We start from the raw sequence: 19,121 nt of genomic DNA, 5'->3' as shown, positions 1-19,121 counted from the left end.
GAATGCAATGTGTTGTATTTTATACATTTGCCAGGGCAAGTTTATGGTAAAACACTTCCAGTGCTCACTAACAGGAGGTTCCCAGGATGTACAGCATCTCTGTTAAAGCTCTTATGAGACCAGAGTATGTACATGGGTATATGATAACACTGTATATTGTTGGTTGAGTATGCCTAGTGCAACTTGCTGTGTATAGGGCATGGAGAGCCATCAACAGTACTAGAAGAACATTTAGTCCTTGGTTTTATTGTCATTAACATGTTCCACACTTCAGATATAACCAAACTAATAGATGTGAATTTGGGATACAAAGTGAATTATTATCTGTACTGAGCGTCCCAAAACACTGCACAGAACATCAAAAAATGTTCCTTTCCCTTAGACCTCAAATAATTTTCATAAAATTAAGAGACAAAATGGATCTTAGAGATCACATAAACCAGTAATTTCTTAACCTGAGGACCATAAAAGACCTGAAATGGTATGCAAAATTATTTGAATGGTATGCATCGTTCTGGGAAGACAGTCCATAGCTTTCATCAGATGGTAATGGAGCTTCGTGACTCATAAAAGGTTAAGAAGCGCTGGTCTACTCTGGTAGTTCTCAACTGGACACAATTTTGCCCCTGCCCGGGGACATGTGGCAACGTCTGGAGACATTTTTGGTTGTCACAACTGGAGAGGGTGCTACTGGCATCTAGTGGGTAGAGGCCAGGAATGCTGCTAAACATCCTAGAATGCACAAAACGGCACCCACAACAAAGAATTATTTGGCCCAGAAGAGCAATAGTGCTGAGGTTAAGAAACCCTGGTCTATTCCAATCTTTCACATTTCAGAAGACAAATGTAAGGTCCAAACAAGTGAAATAACCTGACCAAGATCACACAGATAGTTAGTGACAGAGCTGGACTGGGGGCCCTGGTCTTTTGACTCATGCCGCAATGTTCTAACCAATTTGCAGGGGAGTAAACAAAATTCTTAAAGTTCAATAAGTATCAATGGAGCACCTCTTATTTGTTGAATAGATATGGTAACAAAAGAAAAAGAAAAATATAAAACAGACTCTCAGCCCTCAAGGAGTTTACCATTAGTAGAAGAAACAACTCATACACAACACATTCAGATACTAGTATATAATATATACAATAAAGTCACTTAAGAGAACTAAGAGAGTACTCAAGGGTGGGTAGAGAAGAAGGAAACACATTTGAGAAGCATTTTGAAGGAAAACGCATCAAGTCCTGATGTTAGGGAGGACCATAGGAAACGAAGGAGATAGAAAGGTTTACAATGACTCCGAGGCTCTAAGCCTGGGTATGCGAATTGATCAGATAACTCTTGTTTGGTTAAGTACCACGAGCATTAAAAAAATATGCACTTCCCTACAGTGCAATTAGACAATATGTATTAAAATTTAATATTTTAATTGGAAGCAATTCTACTTCCATCGATTTATTCTACAGAAATGCTTACACCAATGTTAGAAGACAAATAAAAATGTGTATTACAGCACTGTTCATAACGGAGAAAAACCGTAACAACTCAAATGCCTACCTATAGGGGATTGGTTAAATTCATTGTGTTAAATCCACACGATGGAATACTATAAATGCATTTTTAAAAAATTAAGTAGATGGATATGTATTTGCCTGAAATCTGTCCAATATATATTGTTAGGTGAAAAGCAAGTGGTAAAAACAGTATGAATAATTCGACCCCATTTTTATAAGATAAAAACATATATTAATATACACACAGGAAAAGAACCTGAAAGAATATACATAAAGGTGTTAAAGGTGGTGATCTCTTGGGAGGGGGATTATAGGGACCTTTTCTGTAATGTTTGAATTTTGACAAGCAGGCATTAATTTTATAAGGAGAAAAATACATATTTGTTTCAATTTGCTCCACTTTGAATGAACAAGGTAGGGGGCTGTTTTTCCACTTGCATGGAACTTTTCCACAACTTAGTTCACACATATATTTCTGGTCTGTAATCTAATAAAAGTTGTCAAAATTCTATCAAGGAGTGATTAAGAGACAACTCACCATTAAGACTCCAAAATGGGTGAGATGGTCACACTGACAGATTGTGTAATTTAGATTTGTTTCCTTTACTTTACAGCCTGACGAATTCCATCCACCTTGCCCATCTGCAAGCTACAGAAGGGAATTTCAAAGCAATTTTGCTTTTCTCAGAAATGTTTAACTTTTCATTATATGTACCTTTCCAAAGTGTGCTATAATTAGTATCGTTTGTTAAGACAGCAGGATAGCCGTATAATTGAACACTGAAATTAAATTAAGTCTAATAGGCAAAATTGACTTGTGGGGAACTTCGTAAATGGCATAACTTCTTTGGTTCTCACTTTTCCCATTCTTCTACAGATTAGGACAGACTCTAATGATGAACAACAGTTCTACCACCATGCTGGAATGACATAGTAAGGACTGTTTTTTCAAGGAGCACAAAGGGGAAACAGGTAGATCTAGAACTTTTTAAAGGACATGAGCTATGGAATATAGGCTGACACGTGGGCCTCCTTGGCGGGACTGGAATAAACATCTGAAACAACCAGCTCAACCCAGAATTCAAATGGTCTCAAGTGCTTTGCATTTAAGCCAGATGATGGTCTGGAACTCCTTAGGGCCAATTAAAGCCTCTGGTCTATTTGCCACCTGCCTAGTTTCTCACTCCTAAGCATATTCAGGGTTCTAGAACTAACCCACATACCTCGAGAACCTGTAGAGCTTGCGTACTAGACCAGGTTTAGAGTAAAACCTCCAGAGTAGTACTAGACCAGAGGGGTTATCCTAGGACAGGCAGCTAAGTGTGGTCAAAATTTGTCCATCCAGGATAATGACAATAGATTCCAGAAGTTCTGGATCCATGGACAGAGGGGTAGGGGCCAAAGATGACCTGGGAGGAGCCCAGCAAGAGGCATTATGAACACCCAGATCAACCTACTGAGGTTGTGGGGAACAAAGCCTATCATTTTATGGGAATCTTATCCTGGGCGACTTGGAGGGGACCAGAAAAGGACAGCGCTATCTCTGTTGTAGGAAAGCAGTAGTATTCCACATGCCAGGGAGTCGAATGGGAAGAGAATTTCCCCCTTTTTTCCCCAGAACTCCGAGGATACTAAAACAAGGAAAAGTCCCAGGCAGAGCTTCCACAGGTGGAAGGACTGGTCCCAGAGCCACTCCTGGCATTCCAGGGACAATTGCTTCCGTGTGAGAATTCTCTGAGATTTGGCTATATCCCTGGAGATTCCAATGGCAATGACAAGCTTAAGAGGAACCCATTCAGCAATCCCCTTCCACGACCCCTTCTCTTTTTTTTTTTAATTTTTATTGGAGTGTAGTTGATTTACAACATTGTGTTAGTTTCTGCTGTACAGCAAAGCGAATCAGTTATACATATACATATAACCACTTTTTTTTAGATTCTTTTCCCATATAGGTTATTACAGAATATTGAGTAGAGTTCCCTTTGCTATACAGTAGGTCCTTGTTAGTTATCTATTTTATATATAGTGGTGTGTATATGTCAATCCCAGTCTCCCAATTTATCCCTCCTCCCTTTCCCCCTAGGTAACCATGTAAAAAAACCAATTTTTCACATCCGTGACTCTATTTCTGTTTTGTAAATAAGTTCATTTGTACCATTTTTTTTTAGAGTCCACATATAAGCGATATCATATGGTATTTGTCTTTCTCTGTCTGACTTACTTCACTCAGTGTGACAATCTCTAGGTCCATCCATGTTGCTGCAAATGGCATTATTTCCACGACCCCTTCTCTTATGGTCCCCAAAGACTCATACCCAGCCAAGCAGGAAGGGCCCTTCGAGACCAACTAGAAAGTCTTATCCCCTTCATGAAAAGATAAAAAGATTGAAGCCCCTAGAGAGTAAATGGACCACCCAAGGTCACACAGTCAATGTAGAAGAGAAGAAGGAAAAATGTGGCAAGTCTAATGGGAAAGACAGATAAAGAGCTAGATCTTCATCCCTCAACTTTCTTCAAACCGCTCAAGACCGTTCTGCACTGGGTCTTGCAACTTTCTTTCTTCCAGCTTGCTGAGTTATGTGATTTTTTTTCCTGATCTCCAAAATAAGTCTCTTCTCAAAAAGAAAGTTTTACAAAAATTCCCATGCCCTAATTAGATATGAAACTCATATTTGTATCTTGGTCATTCAGAGTTCCCTGTAGGGTCTGATAAGACAGTAACTTCAGTATAACTCACTCCCATGTAACTGTCAGATAGCAACATGGTCAGGGGCAAAGTCTCACTGAGGACCAAAGCCAAAGCTTGCTAAGAAAAATACTTACTGTTATTCCCAGAGTCCCAAAAGGCACAGTGAACTTGATCATAATTCTAGAAAAAAGAAAAATCAGAGGTAAATACCTTTCCTTGTGATCGTTACCATACAATGACAACTACACACAAGTGTTTTCTTCTCAATGTTTTCTCAAACACTAGACACACACACACACACACACACACACACACACACACACGGACCATTTGTGAGTTGGTTTTAAAACGAACCCCAAGAATCTTGGGGTTTACAAGTGAGAAAATAGTATGTTACTGCTGCATGGTGATCTGGTATGTGTCCTTTAAAGCATTTGGTAACATAAGAATTTGCCACGTCCTCCTGGTGCAAAGTCCAGGAGGAGACTGTAGATGGTCAATGCAGGTCTGATGTGCGGTGGGTGTTTCTTGTGGAACTATGGAATTTGGGGCTCACAGCTGAGGTCAAGCCTTACGGATACAAGATTGAGCCGCCTATCATTAGGCCTAGTGAACATTCCTGAAACACTCTTGCAATCTCCAAGGAATTGGAGGGCAATGAGAAATTGGTTATGGGGGGTGCTTGGAGACCTGTGGCCCCAGCCAGAATAAAGAGATCTTACCCATTAAACATGTTTCATTTGGTATCTATTTCTTTTTAAGTTCCCTCTCCTACTCTTCCTTCTTCCCTTCTAGAATTAAGATCTATGAAAAATATGCTGTACCATATGGTCTTTTAGATTGGCAATGAAGGAAGCTATTAAGACTCCACACTGGACATACATTAACATCAAAGAATGGAATAGTAGTTCATTCTTATACCATGGCTAAATTTGATCGCTTAGTAATATATTCTTTATGTTATGCCATATGACTATGGTTTTAATCCTTTGGTGATAATTAATACATATTTTAATACTCTTCATGGAAAATCAAAGGATAAAAATGTTCCATTATTTTGAATTGTTTGCCTCCCTCAAAAATAAACGGAATTAAATATCATTCAGAGTGATGGGACAACCAAAAGATCCACCTGCCCCCCAGTCACTCCCCTGCCAATCTGCCATTGTGCTAGAAACCCACTATTACTTATCCCTTTAGACTAAGGCATTATTTCTAGAAGGCCCCAATTACAATACACCTCTGCTACCTGGAATGGGACAATTTTCATTAAGTCTTGGAATCACATCTGTTAAGTAGCCAATTTTTTTAAAAAATATTTATTTGTCTGCGCAGGGTCTTATTTGTGGCACACGGGCTCTTAGTTACGGCACGCATGTGGGATCTAGTTCCCTGACCAGGGATCGAACCCGGGCCCCCTGCATTGGGAGCGTGGAGTCTTAACCACTTGACCACCAGGGAAGTCCCAAGTAGCCAATTATTTTTAACAGGAGAATCAGGGAGGGGTTCTGAGGCTTTTTTATTCTGAGATGAAAATGGATGTGTTACCCGGTTCCCTTCAACATGCTGCAGAGTAATAACCACTGGGTCGGCCAAGTTTTGAATGGATGTATCTGAAATGCTGGCACTCACAACATATGTGGTTAAGGCTTTAGCGACGTTTTTGGTCTGCAGATGAAACATATAAGGAAGAGGAGCTCAGGTCCTACCTTTCTAATTTCTGGCATGTTAATCACCAGTCTAAAATTTTGAAGTACTACACAGCATTAGGTACACAAATGTGGAAAATAAAGTCACAAGCTAAGAAGGAAGTTTTAGAGGTAATTTAGCTCATCTCCTGTCTTCATATCAGGTCTAAATTATACCCAGCAGACCATTTCATTAATCCAGCCATATATCCAAATAGCTATCCAACGAGCTTTGGTTTTGCACCTGCTACTCAGTACTGCACTAGCAACAAAGTGAAACTATTGCCTACTAGATAACTCTCCGGACCCTGACATTGCACAGCTTATCCCAGTTCTAACCCTCACCCGTCCTTACTTACTTTGAGGGAGTCCCTCCTTACAAGGAACATAAACCCATCATGGGTTAGTTACAAACCTCTTCCTGTTCCATCCTCACTGGCAATGGAAACCGGTTGATTACCATCCAGCTTGGAACAAGTCTCCTCCTTAGGACACCACGAATTCTGAGCATAGGCATTATGTCCTGGTGTCGCACGCACGGCCTAGCACACAGCAGGGATTTTATCTTGTACCCACGGTGAGCCAGTTATTTTGTTGAGTGTTTTCCACATGCACTATCTTCAGTCTTCACTGGAACAACATAGGCATTTTTCAGATTAACTGGGGCTTGGGGAGGCTCAAAAACTTGAATAACGTCACATAGCTGGTGAATGATAGGGCAGGGATGCTTCATAAACATTGGTATAAAGGAAACAAAATAGAATGTAGCCATTGAGATGCAGAGCTTGTTAATTAACAGGGCCAAAGTGGCACAGGCCAAGGCAGCTGGGAGGGTGCTATTTCTGGGGCACACCTGAAGAGACGAGCGATGGGGCAGGTGCAGGACAGAAGGGAGAGGAAGCATAACCTCTGAGCACTTGCCAAGAAAGCCTAGAGGAGTGGAGACCAGATGTCCCTTGAGGAGCCCGCTGGGCCACTTTTAGAAGATGCCAAGCCCTCAAATTTCTGAGTCCTGCAGCCACTGAGAAATGAGGAACTATGAACACAGCCTTGGGCTCCCCTAGGAAGCTACTCACTTCCTGTTCCTGACCAGCTCTGTTCATCCAAAGCCAGCCTGATGGTTCAGTGCTCCCTTCCCAGAGGAATTCCTCTGGGCTGGTCTGATGTAGACGAGGGTCTGCAGCAAGATACGGTGGAAAGTGCCCTGGCCGACAGTCAAAAGACCAAGTCCTAGCCCAGGCCCTCTTGTTTCTCAATAGTCCCTTCCCTTTTCTGGGACATTGGTGACATGAAGGAAGGTGGACCAAACGATATCTAACAACCCTCCCAACTTAGTCTAAGAGATGTAGTTTTCTGTAGTGAAAAGGCCAAAGTTGGAGAAACACACTGTGACCCAGGACTGAATTAACCTGCTCTCTGGCTTTATTTCCTTAACTTACAAAATGGCGGCTGTGCAGGGAAAGGAAGTAAACCATTGCTCACTCTTCCACCTTCCGGCTGTAGGCTCCAGTTGTACCTATTTCACTCCTGAACCTTTACAGAAGCAGTGTCCTCTGCCTGAAACACTCCTCCCTCCTTGTCCTCACCCTTTTTCATCTTCTAGCTGGTACTCAACCTCGGGTCTCAGCTGATGCCTCTCCTACAGTTGGCCTTTCCTGAGCCCCCACACGGGGGTAGGTGCCATCCCCGTGCTTCCAGAGCCCCTGTGCCATATTGTACTTGCCTCGTGCTTTGTCCCTCTCCCCGAGGACTGCCCGCTAGTGGAGGGGTGGAAGAAGAGGTACATGTTTTCCAGGAGTGGTGTCTTATCAACGATCTTTAAGGTAGTATGTTGTAATGACAGTTAAGATTTTGATTAAAAGGTGTTAGAAGAAGCAGTGTGAAAGCAGGGCTGTGAGACTCAGAACTTGGGGGTGGGGATGGGATGTAGTTAAACGGTGGCATCTCTTGTAAGTGCTTACTCCCCCAAAACAGTGGCCCAGGTCCCAGCCTCAGGTCACCCCCTTCCATGTGAGAACCGCCCCCCTATCCAGCACCACACAAGACACATAGTAGGAATTTAATAAGTATTTCCTAACTGAATAAATAACTGGGTGAATAAATGAATAAATTGTGTCACCTCCAGCAGATAACTGGGTGAATAAATGAATAAATTGTGTCACCTCCAGCAGGTCCCTTCCCCTCTCTGGGTCTCAATATCCTCATTGGTAAAATGAGGAGATGGGACACGATGAATTATAAGGACCCTTCCGGTTCTGAAATTGATGGTAGGCTACTTCTAATCCTCCTTCATCTAGCACTATGACGTCTGAAGGCTAATTTTGGCAAAGATCTTTAATCTCTTTCAGTGGAAGGTGTTAGTGAATAAAAATGACTTATTAGGTGTGAAATCTATGCAAAACAGGTTTATCTTTTATTCTACAAAACAAGCACAGCTCTCTGAAGAAAGGAGAGAAACTAAGACTAAAATAATGGCATCTGAGATGATACACAGAAATTACAAGCTTACCAAAAGGGTCTGAGTGCTATGAACCACATTCTTAATTTTTATTAAAATTATTTGTTCATTAACTGGCCTGTCATGGGTCCAACCTATTATTTCCATTAAAAAAAAAAGTCTAATAAATATATAGCTACTGAAAACCTGTTGGGTACCTAGCCTTGTGCTAGGTGCCATGAAAATAAAACATGCCTGAGCCATGACGTATGCCACAACCTCCTTGGGAATACGAATCTAGAAGCTAGGCAGAGGTGTAAGACAAGAATACAAGCAGTGGGGTGAGGAGGAGAGCAGGGACTCATGAACTCCAGGCAAACTTCCTGGGTGGAATTTGAGCTAAGCCCACAGGAACAAATAGAATTTAGATAGAGGGGGAGCAGTTACAGAATTCCAAGAGAACTGAGCATCATACAGACATAGCTAGAGATAATGTGTTATATTTGAGTTGGTATGTGGTATGTTTAAGCTGGCTCAGTACAACCTCCCCCAAAATAAATCTGTGAAAATTTGACCATTAGAAATTCATTTCTTTGGATAGCATCCTTAGAAAATGCAAACACACCCAGGTATTAATGTATGAACCTCTTAAATACTTGAACTTTGGAGTCAGACATCCTGGATTTGATTCCTAGCTATGCCACTTCCTAGCTGTGTGACCTTGGACAAAACTACTTAACTTCTTTGTCTTGGTCTGTTAGGGTTGCTATAACAAAGTCCAGATTAAGTGGCTTATAAACAACAGAAATTTATTTCTCACAGTTCTGGAGGCTGAAAGTCCAAGATCAAGATGCCTACATGGTTGGCATAATCCCCATTCATGAGGGCCCCAGCCTCGTGACCTAATCACCACCCAAACGACCCACTTGCTAATACCATCACCTTGGGGGTTAGGATTTCAACACAAGAATTTTGAGGGGACACAAACATTCAGATCACAGCACTCTTTGAGTCTTGGTTTCTTGTGAGAAGTAGATGAGATATTAAGTGTAAATAACAACAATTAATAGCGATCATCAACAACGTCATGCAAACTCTGCGGTCTTCCCAACAGCAAGATGGGACAGAGCAGGCTGAAGAAATGGGCTTTTTGTTAGGCAGAGACCCAAGATAGGCAGATAATAAAATCAATGCAAACACTTATATGGTGTTAATTATGTGCCAGGCAATATTCTAAGCGTTTTATATGTATTAACTCCTTTAATCCTTCAACAGCCCAGTGAGGTACTACTGTTCCCCTGTTTTACATAGGAGGAAACAAAGGCACTGGGGGTCGAGAAACGCCCACAAGTTCACACGGGTAGACAATGGCATAGCCAGCTTTAAATTCTGCTTCAGGCCCCAGGGTCCATGCCGTTAACCTCCACATCGTACTGCCTCTCTGTTTTAATACGGGTGGGGACTGTAGCCCTTAGAGAAGGTTCTGTGGAGGTGGTAGGAAAGAGCAACAATGTCTGTAGTCAAGTGTCCTGCTGGATACAGCTCAGCTTCAAATAAATTGGCCCAAGAGATGGGCATGTTGGCTTTGAGGAGCCAGGGGAGATTTGGGGGGGAAGCACTGACAAGCCAAAATGGCATTTCAGCAGGAGAACTTGCTGTTCTTTTCTGGTTTTGAAACATCTTGAGGCCTCCGTTTGGTTACCAGATAATCCTTAAGGTCCCTTCCAAAGCTGAGAAGCTGTGAAAATGAAAAACTGGGGAACATCATTAAAGTAGACATTGATTCATGTTGAGAGCCAGGGGTTGTGCTGGGAGTCTTGTGGAATAAATCAGAGAGCATATTCGAAAATAAACAGAACATCATGAAAATAGCAAGAGTTCATAATTACAGTGAGTCACCATATGTCAGTTTATGACAGTTACCAGAGGCAAGAACTTACCTTAAAGAGTGAAGTTTGGCCAAAAAAATTGAACAAGATGGTGTGTAAGTTGCTAAGAGGAATTCTCTCCCTCAGTGATTTAGGTAAGTATATGGAGGTCAAAACCCTCCCCAGAGGGACTTCGTCTAGGGAAATCTGCCAAGAAAAGCCAGGAAATGAAAACTGGAGTCATCACCCATCAGCTTGAAATCTTGCCCACCTCCCACCCTACCCCCAGCCTCAGCCCCGGAGGATCACACGGAGGGGATATGAGGATATATGTATAAGTAGAGCTGATTCACTTTGTTATAAAGCAGAAACTAACACACCATTGTAAAGCAATTAGACTCCAATAAAGATGTTTTAAAAAAAAAAGAAAAAAAAAAAGAACCTAGGGGCAGGACGGGAATAAAGACACAGGCCTACTAGAGAACGGACTTGAGGATATGGGGAGGGGTAAGGGTGAGCTGGGACAAAGTGAGAGAGTGGCATGGACATATATACACTACCAAATGTAAAATAGATAGCTAGTGGGAAGCAGCCGCATAGCACAGGGAGATCAGCTCGGTGCTTTGTGACCACCTAGAGAGTGGGATAGGGAGGGTGGGAGGGAGAAGCAAGAGGGAGGAAATATGGGGATATATGTATATGTGTAGCTGATTCACTTTGTTATAAAGCAGAAACTAACACACCATTGTAAAGCAATTATACTCTAATAAAGATGTTAAAAATTAATTAATTAATTAATTAATTAAATGGAAAAGAAAAGGCCGTAACTGGAAATAAGAAAATTATGAAGGAAAAAATCTCACAGGTAAAAAGCAAACATATATTGAATGTACTGGACCAACCACATATAAGGCTCATAGGACGGTTACAAGACAAAAGTAGTAAAATCATCTATATATAAAATAATAAGTTAAGTATTGCACAAAATAAAAAGGTGTAAAATATGACATCAAAAACATAAAACATAGGGGTGGGATAAAAATGTAGTGCTTTTAGAATGGGCTCAAACTTAAGCAACCATCAACTTAAAATAGACTGCTATCTACATAGGTTGTTATATATAAACCTCATGGTAACAATAAACCAAAAACCTATAACAGATACAGAAAAAATAAAGAGAAAGGAGTACAAACATAACACTAAAGAAAGTCATCAAATCAAAAGGAAAGAGGACAAGAGAAGAAGAACAGAGAACTACAAAAACAACCAGAACAATGAATAAAATGGCAAAAAGTATATACCTATCAATAATTACTTTAAATGGACTGAACGCTCCAATTAAAAGGCATAGGATGACTGAATGGATAAAAATACAAGACCCATATATATGAGACAAGAATCTCACTTCAGATCTAACTACACATACAGATTGAAAGTGAAAGGAAGTAAAAAGGCATTCCATGCAAATGGAAACAAAAAGAGAGCTGGGGTGGCAATACTTATATCAGATAATATAGACTTTAAAACAAAGACAGTAGCAAGAAACAAAGAAGGGCATTACATAATGATAAAAGGATCAATCCAACAAGAGGAAATAACACTTGTAAATATCTATGCACCCAACATAGGAACACCTAAATACATAAAGCAAATATTAACAAACAAAGAGGGAGATATTAGCAGTAATACAATAATAGTAGGGGAACTTAACACCCACTTACATCAATGGATAGATTATGCAGACAGAAAATCAATAAGTAAACATTGGCTTTAAACACACTAGACCAAATAGACTTAAAAGATATATGTAGAACATTCCACCCCAAAATAGCAGAATACACATTCTTTTCAACTGCACATGGAACATTCTCCAGAATAGAACACATGTTGTATCACGTAACAAGTCCCAATAAATTTAGGAAGGTTAAAGTGATATCAAGCATCTTTTCTGACCACAACGGTATGAAACTAGAAATCAGTTACAAAAAAGAAAACTGGAAAAAACAGAAACATGTGGAGGCTAAACAAAATGCTACTAAACAACCAGTGGGTCACTGAAGAAATCAAGGGGAAGATAAAAAAAAAATACATTGAGCCAAATAAAAGTGGAAAAACAGCATTCCCAAATCCATGGGACGTGGCAGAAGCAGTTCTAAGAGGAAAGTTTATAGTGATACAGGCCTACTTCAGGAAACAAGAAAAGTATCAAATAACCTAACCTTACACCTAAAGAAACAAGAAAGAAAGAACAAACAAAGCCCAAGATTAGTAGAAGGAAGGAAATAACAAAGATCAGAGTGGAGATAAATAAAATAGAAACTAAAACAAAATCAATAGACAAGATCAATAAAACTAAGAGCTGATTCTTTGAAAAGATAAGCAAAATTGATAAGCCCTTAGCCAGACTTATCAAGAAAAGAAGAGAGAGGGCCCAAATAAATAAAAGACTTATTGTGGCAAAAAAAAAAAAAAAGGCCAATACAAAAATGAAAAATCACTCCACATCATTAACGACTTTAGAAAATGGTATGGTAGGTTCTTACAAATTTAAACATACATCTTATGAGCCAGCAATTCCATTTCTAGGTATTTACTCAAGATATATGAAAACATATGTCCACACAAAGACTTTTACATGAATCTTCAATGCAGCCCTAAACATAATAGCCCCAAACTAGTAACAATCCAAACAATCTGTGGTATATCCATACAATGCAATATTATTCAGCAATAAAAAGAATAAACTATGGAAACAAAAGAATGAATCTCAAAAAAAAATCCCATTATAGTACGTGGAAGAAGCCTTATACAAGACAGTACATATTATATGATTCATTTATATAAAGTTCTAGAACAGGCAAAACTATGGTTAAAAAAATATCAGAACAGTGGTTGGCAATGGAAGTAGCAGTTGCAGGGACTGACTGGGAATGGGCACAAGGGGACTTTCAGGGATGATAGTAATGTTCTATATCTTGATGGGGTTTGAGTTACACAGATGTACATATATGTCAAAAATCAGAGAATGTATACTTCAAATTCATGCATTTCCCCATATGTAAATTTTATAATTTTTTAACTATAAATTTAAAAATGCTGCTCTCCCAAATTGTTCTGAACATGGGTTGGTGACCAGAGTCTGAGGTAGTGTGGAGTAGGGGAAAGGGCCCAGACTTTAAAGCCAGACAGACAAAATTTGACTCCTGGCTCAGCCATTAGGCTGTGTGTCTTTGGGCAAGTTATTTAACTTCTCTGTTTCCTTATCTGTACAGATAAAATAGGAGCACAATGCCCAACAAATAGTAAGTGCTCCATAAATGGCAGCTAATGATAAATTGACATTTGAGATGATTTGGGGCCACAGGGCCAAAGGTAGTATCACAGTACAGCTCATGGACACCATTCCAACCAAGGTGTTGGCCTACTAAGGGTTATATATGAATCTCCCCTGGGATATTTGTATTTTATAAGATTCCCTGAAGGTTAAAAAACGTACCCCGTCTCCTTCCAAGGAGTAAATGAACGAAGACTTGGAGCAGTGCTTGGCTGATTGGCTCTCAATACCCTGAGCTGCACTCACCTCAGGGTCTGTGCTTTCTTTGTAGGAGTGAATGCTGAAGGTCATGCCTTCAAATGTGTGGTCCACCCGCAGGACAGCCAAAGCCAGCTTGGCCACCGTCAGATTTGCTGTCCTCCCATGAAATTCCATCTTATGACCAGCACGCTCAATTATCATCAGAATTCTGCAAGGACAGACAGATAGAGAAGAGCATTCCTAACTCTTTAATGTAAAACCCATCCTCCTTCCAAGATTTCCTCAATGTAAGACTTTTCTTTGAGTTTTAATCACTATCTTTGTATTGCTTAGAAATTAGTAGATAGTTTCTACTGTACAGCGAAGTGGGGTTCCCTGTGATTCTCATTAGTTATCTATCTATTAGTTATCTATTTTATACATATTAGTGTACATATGTCAATCCCAATCTACCAATTCATCCCACCCCCTCCTTTCCCTCCTTGGTGTCCATACGTTTGTTCTCTACGTCTGTGTCTCATAAAACAACTATACCCCAATTAAAAAATAAAATAAAGGGGTTTGTTAAAGGCAAAAAAAAAAAAGAAATTAGTAGATAAGAGCACACACTTTGGAGTCAGAGCAGCTGAAGTCTAAAGCTTAGCTCCTCTAATTTCTAACTGTGTGGGCAAATCAAATGACCTCATCGAGCTTCAGTCTCCTCACCTGCAAAGTCAATAATATGAGCTCCCATCTCAAAAGACTGTTTTAAAGTTTAAATGAAATTGATATATGTAAAGCCAGATCCTGTAGGGCTTCATAGGCCAAGAAATTTGGATTTTAGTCTATATGTAGCAGAAAGTCACTGAGTGGTTTTAAAAGCAAGAGAATGACATGATCTGATATATACAATAAAATATCATTCTGGCGACTGTGTAGAAGATAGACCATAGACAGGCAAGAGCAGAGGCTGGGAGACCAGCTAAGAGGTTATTGTAGAAGGTCAACTGAGAGAAATGGAGCTAGGAATAGGGTGGTTGTGGTGGCGATGGAGAGAAGTAGATGGATTCCAGGAATATTTAAGGGATTAAAAAAAATCATGTACCGTGCCTCGTACAAGACTTGGTTATTGATTGGCTGTGAGGTACAGGGAGGTAACTAGTGTCCTTCTCAAGTTTTTTGCTTGAGCATTCGGTGGATGCATTTTATAGAAATGGGGAACATTGGGAGAGCACCAGGACTGGGGAAATAGATTGGATGTTTGGTTTGGGGTAACTATTTATTTGGAAAGTTGCTATCATTAAGGTTCAGTTAGAATTTGAATGCATTCTTTCACAATTGGGATTCCAGGAGGATGACCCCATTGTATTGTACCAACTGAGCTTTCAATGCATAGCTACCTAAAATTGGTGATGACTGTATGCAAAGGAATTAATACTATATATTTTAAATATTTTGAAATAACTTATTTTACCGAAGTATTAGTACGTACTCATTGCTTACTTCATGCAGATCAGATGCTGAATTGTTTTGCTTTCCCAAAGCAGAATTAATTATTTGTAATATAGTCTGGGTTAGCGTCATACTTATCACATTGTGAAATATCGGACACTTTCAAAACAATAATCTTTGTTTCTTCTTCATCCAGAAGAGTTGATTCATTGATTAAATTTAAAATGTGTTCTGCAACATTATTCGCATTCTCTGGGGAAAGAAAATTGAAACGTAAGACCTGCATTACCTAGTTTTGGGCCACGCTGTTCTGCTTCTTTCCCTTTAAAAAGTAAAGGCAGTGAAATGGAAATATATACCAAGTTAACAAAATTTACAAAAGGAAACGCTGGACCTTAATTTCTACAATCAATGGAGTCCCAGAAAGTAGCACATAAGTCAAATTTTTATTCATTAAATCCTTTTTTAAATAATCCCCCAGGGAAACCTTTCTTGTCACTAAAGATTATCTTGCAATTAGAGTCTAATTAAGTTAAGACTTTTGAGTATTGGATTGACTTAAGTAGATCCCACCTGTACTCAAATATCACACTCAGTCTGTGTTTTCATAATCAAGGATGGTGATTATGTTTTTCTGTCAAAAACCAGCAACACACAGAACAAAAGCAAATATGGACCACATAACAATAAAAAGCAACTTAGATTTTTCTAGAGAGTGAGAACAATAGATATTAACTCATCCACTTTTTTCTTCACTTTTATTATGGAAATTTTAAAATATGCACAAAAGTAGAAAGAATAGTATAAAGAATCCCCATGTACCTCATGAATCACCTAGCTTCATTGACAAGGGTCAAAGAAGAGCTAATCTTATTTTATCTACAATCCCACCTACCTTCCCTCAACCCCAGATTATTTTAAAGCACCACCCAGACATCATATCATTTCATCCATGAATACTTCAGTATGCATCTCTAAACCAAAGGACCCTTGTTTGTCAAAACCACAATACCAGTATCATTTCTTTTAAAAGTTAACAGTAATATTCAACATCATCAAATATTCAGTGTTCAAATGCCTTTATATCTCATAAATGCCTTTTTAAAATAGTTTTTTGTTTGGATCATCACCCACTGTTAAAGAGCTTCATTAAAGAAATACAAAACTAAGCAAAATTAGATTTTAGTTTGATATAACCTATATAAAGCTGGGCTCCCTTGTGGTGGCCTCCTAGCTTAAAACACTCACATTCAAGTCCAGTAATCAAAATATAATGGAAGGGCTTCCCTGGTGGCACAGTGGTTAAGAATCTGCCTGCCAATGCAGGGGACATGGCTTCGAGCCCTGGTCCGGGAAGATCCCACATGCTGCAGAGCAACTAAGCCCGTGTGCCACAACTACTGAAGTCCACGTGCCTAGAGCCCGTGCTCTACAACAAGAGAAGCCACCGCAATGAGAAGCCCGCGCACCGCAATGAAGAGTAGCTCCCACTCACCACAACTAGAGAAAGCCCACATACAACAACAAAGACCCAACGCAGCCAAAAATAAATAAAATAAAATAATTTAAAAAAATTTTTAATATATAATGGAAACTAATTGAAAAATACATTCTATTGGGAAAAATTTCAGAGAGATTACACTCATAACACACTTAACCCAAGTTACATTACAAATAACCAACTCTTTCTTTCTCTCTCTGTTTCTCCCTCTCTTTCAATGTCCTCCACAGTTGGCAGCATCTCCCCAAATCTCTCTCTCCTACCCCAAGCCTTCCACAACTTTATCCCCAACATAGCCCACACAGGCTATTTTTTTTCTTTCTCCCCTTTTCCTCTCATTTCTTGCTTTATTCCCCCCCCCCATCCTTACAAATAACTCTCTGTCCTTGTCAATGTAAATTAAGCAATCTTAACTGAGATCCTCTCAATTTTCCCACCTTAATCATAACCCCAATCTGCCCAACAGTGGCTTACATAGGAACTGAGGCAGCAGAGTTCTCTCTGAGATGGAAGGAAGGGAGAAGATTGAATAAGTTGAAATTACTTCAGAATTAATAATTTGTCCCTGTTACATCCATCTTCTGGTCAGTTAAAGAAACTGAGAAAACAATAAGACTAGGGATGGAAGAAAAATAGAGCATGCTCATTCACAGATCTTTCTACTGCTCTTATTAAATTGTTCAGGCTTTGTTGTAAATGGGATAACCAGAGCTGCCTACCTGGGTCATTATTCTTTGGGCTTCAGTGATGTGACTTCACTTCATGCAGTCCCTGCTATGGCAGAATGAAAGTAAACAATAGGCCAGTGGAAGACTAACTATATTGTGGAAAGTAATTACAGACTTTTCATCAGGAGTTGTATGGTTTTTAAGTAAAATCCAGGACAAATTACACTCATCGTGTAAAAATTCTAAGTCCCCAAGCAAAAGTAACAAAAGGAATCTTCCCTTATTAGCTGTAGAATAAATAATCTCCATTGCTTGAAACACTTAAAATTAATCTGCCAGTAATTACAACAATCAAAACAATAACATCTGGGACTTTCCTGGCACTCCAGTGGTTAAGACTCCGCACTTCCACTGCAGGAGGCGCGGATTTGATCTCTGGTCCAGGAACTAAGATCCCACATGCTTGTGAAGCCAAAAAAACCAATGACATCTGTTATTTATTGAGCAATTTCCATAAGCCAGTCTTCTAGTTATCTACCGCTGCATACCAAAAAGACACAAAACTTAATGACTTAAGACAACAATTTATTGTTATCTCTCATGGTTCTTTGTGTCGCTAACCTCAGCTGAGCGCTTCTCATTTGGAGTCTCTCATGCAGGTGCAGTCAGATGGCAGCTGGGACTGGAGTCATCTGAAGGCTAGACTGGGCTGGAAGTCCAAGATGGCTCCCTCACATGGCTCACAGTTGATGCTACCATGGACTGGTCTGTTGGGGTTGTTGTCATTTGGGGGTCCCTTGAGTCAGTTGAGGCTCCTCCCTACACATGGCCTCTCTCACTGGCTTAGGCCCAGTGGTACACTGGATCCAGCTTATGGTGCACCGGAGCCAGCTTGTATCAACACTTGAGAAACAACTCTTACACTTTCAGGAATTTTGTGAGCCATTATTAAAAGTTAAATTATATAAACTTACAATTAAATAAATTATATTAAAAATAATGGTGGTACTCAGAACTCATCACTTCCTAATTATTTTACTACATTTTAATAATCTATGCTCTTGTGACTGTTTATATCTACTGTATCCGTGCATCTCTTACCAACTTTATGTTCAGTGCTACATGTTGTAGTTTGTATTCAGCCTTGGGAGGAGTATTACACCAAGGAAATCAGCATATACTACAAATTATTACCTTTTTTCCGTAGAGCTGGCTGTTAAACATTTTCCAGCACACAACTGTTTGGACTACTTATAGCATGGTGTCTGGTTTCTGAGAGGAAGAATCCCAAATGAGAGCGTATGAAGAGAAAGGAAGTGGAAGCTTCCAGTCTTCTTAAAAGTTAGTCCCATAACTGGCATAGTATCACTACCACCCAATTCTAATGGGCTAAGCAGTCACAGGCTAGCCTTGATTCAACTCCCAGTTGACAAGGAGGGAATGAATTGATGGCGGCTGCTTTGGAGACGAGATACCATGGCAGGGCATTACATGTACATTTTTTTAATCTACTCATCACAATAACCCTGTGTGGTGGGTACTAATATTATCCCCTTTATACAGATTAAGAAATTAAGACACAGAGGTTCTAACCCAGAGTTTAATTCAGGCCTGCTTGATTCCAAAGCTAGTGTTCTTCAATATCACTACCTACTACAGTGTCTGTGCCTTTGTCTCTTTTCTCCATGGTGTTGGGGGTTGGAACAGCTATACTTTGTAGTGTTCATTGCAGCTCTATTTACAATAGCCAGGTCATGGAAGCAACCTAAGTGTCCATTAGCGGATGAATGGA

At 39.8% G+C, this 19,121-nt stretch overlaps 1 protein-coding gene across 1 annotated transcript in view; it reads right to left on the bottom strand.

Moving 5' to 3' along the window:
* ADGRG4 (adhesion G protein-coupled receptor G4) overlaps positions 1 to 19,121 on the bottom strand; it is a 93,343-nt gene that overhangs the window by 20,497 nt on the left and 53,725 nt on the right. Inside the window, 7 exon segments of the mRNA XM_082445712.1 lie at positions 2,051 to 2,154; positions 4,336 to 4,381; positions 5,750 to 5,869; positions 10,267 to 10,401; positions 13,775 to 13,937; positions 15,201 to 15,296; positions 15,298 to 15,412. Of these exon segments, the coding sequence (XP_082301838.1) occupies positions 2,051 to 2,154; positions 4,336 to 4,381; positions 5,750 to 5,869; positions 10,267 to 10,401; positions 13,775 to 13,937; positions 15,201 to 15,296; positions 15,298 to 15,412 (779 nt within the window).

This window comes from Balaenoptera physalus, assembly GCF_965194825.1.
Source record: "Balaenoptera physalus genome assembly, chromosome: X".
NCBI lineage: Eukaryota > Metazoa > Chordata > Mammalia > Artiodactyla > Balaenopteridae > Balaenoptera > Balaenoptera physalus.
The sequence above is the reverse complement of the archived record's forward strand: the minus strand, read 5'-3'. Positions and strand labels throughout refer to the sequence as shown.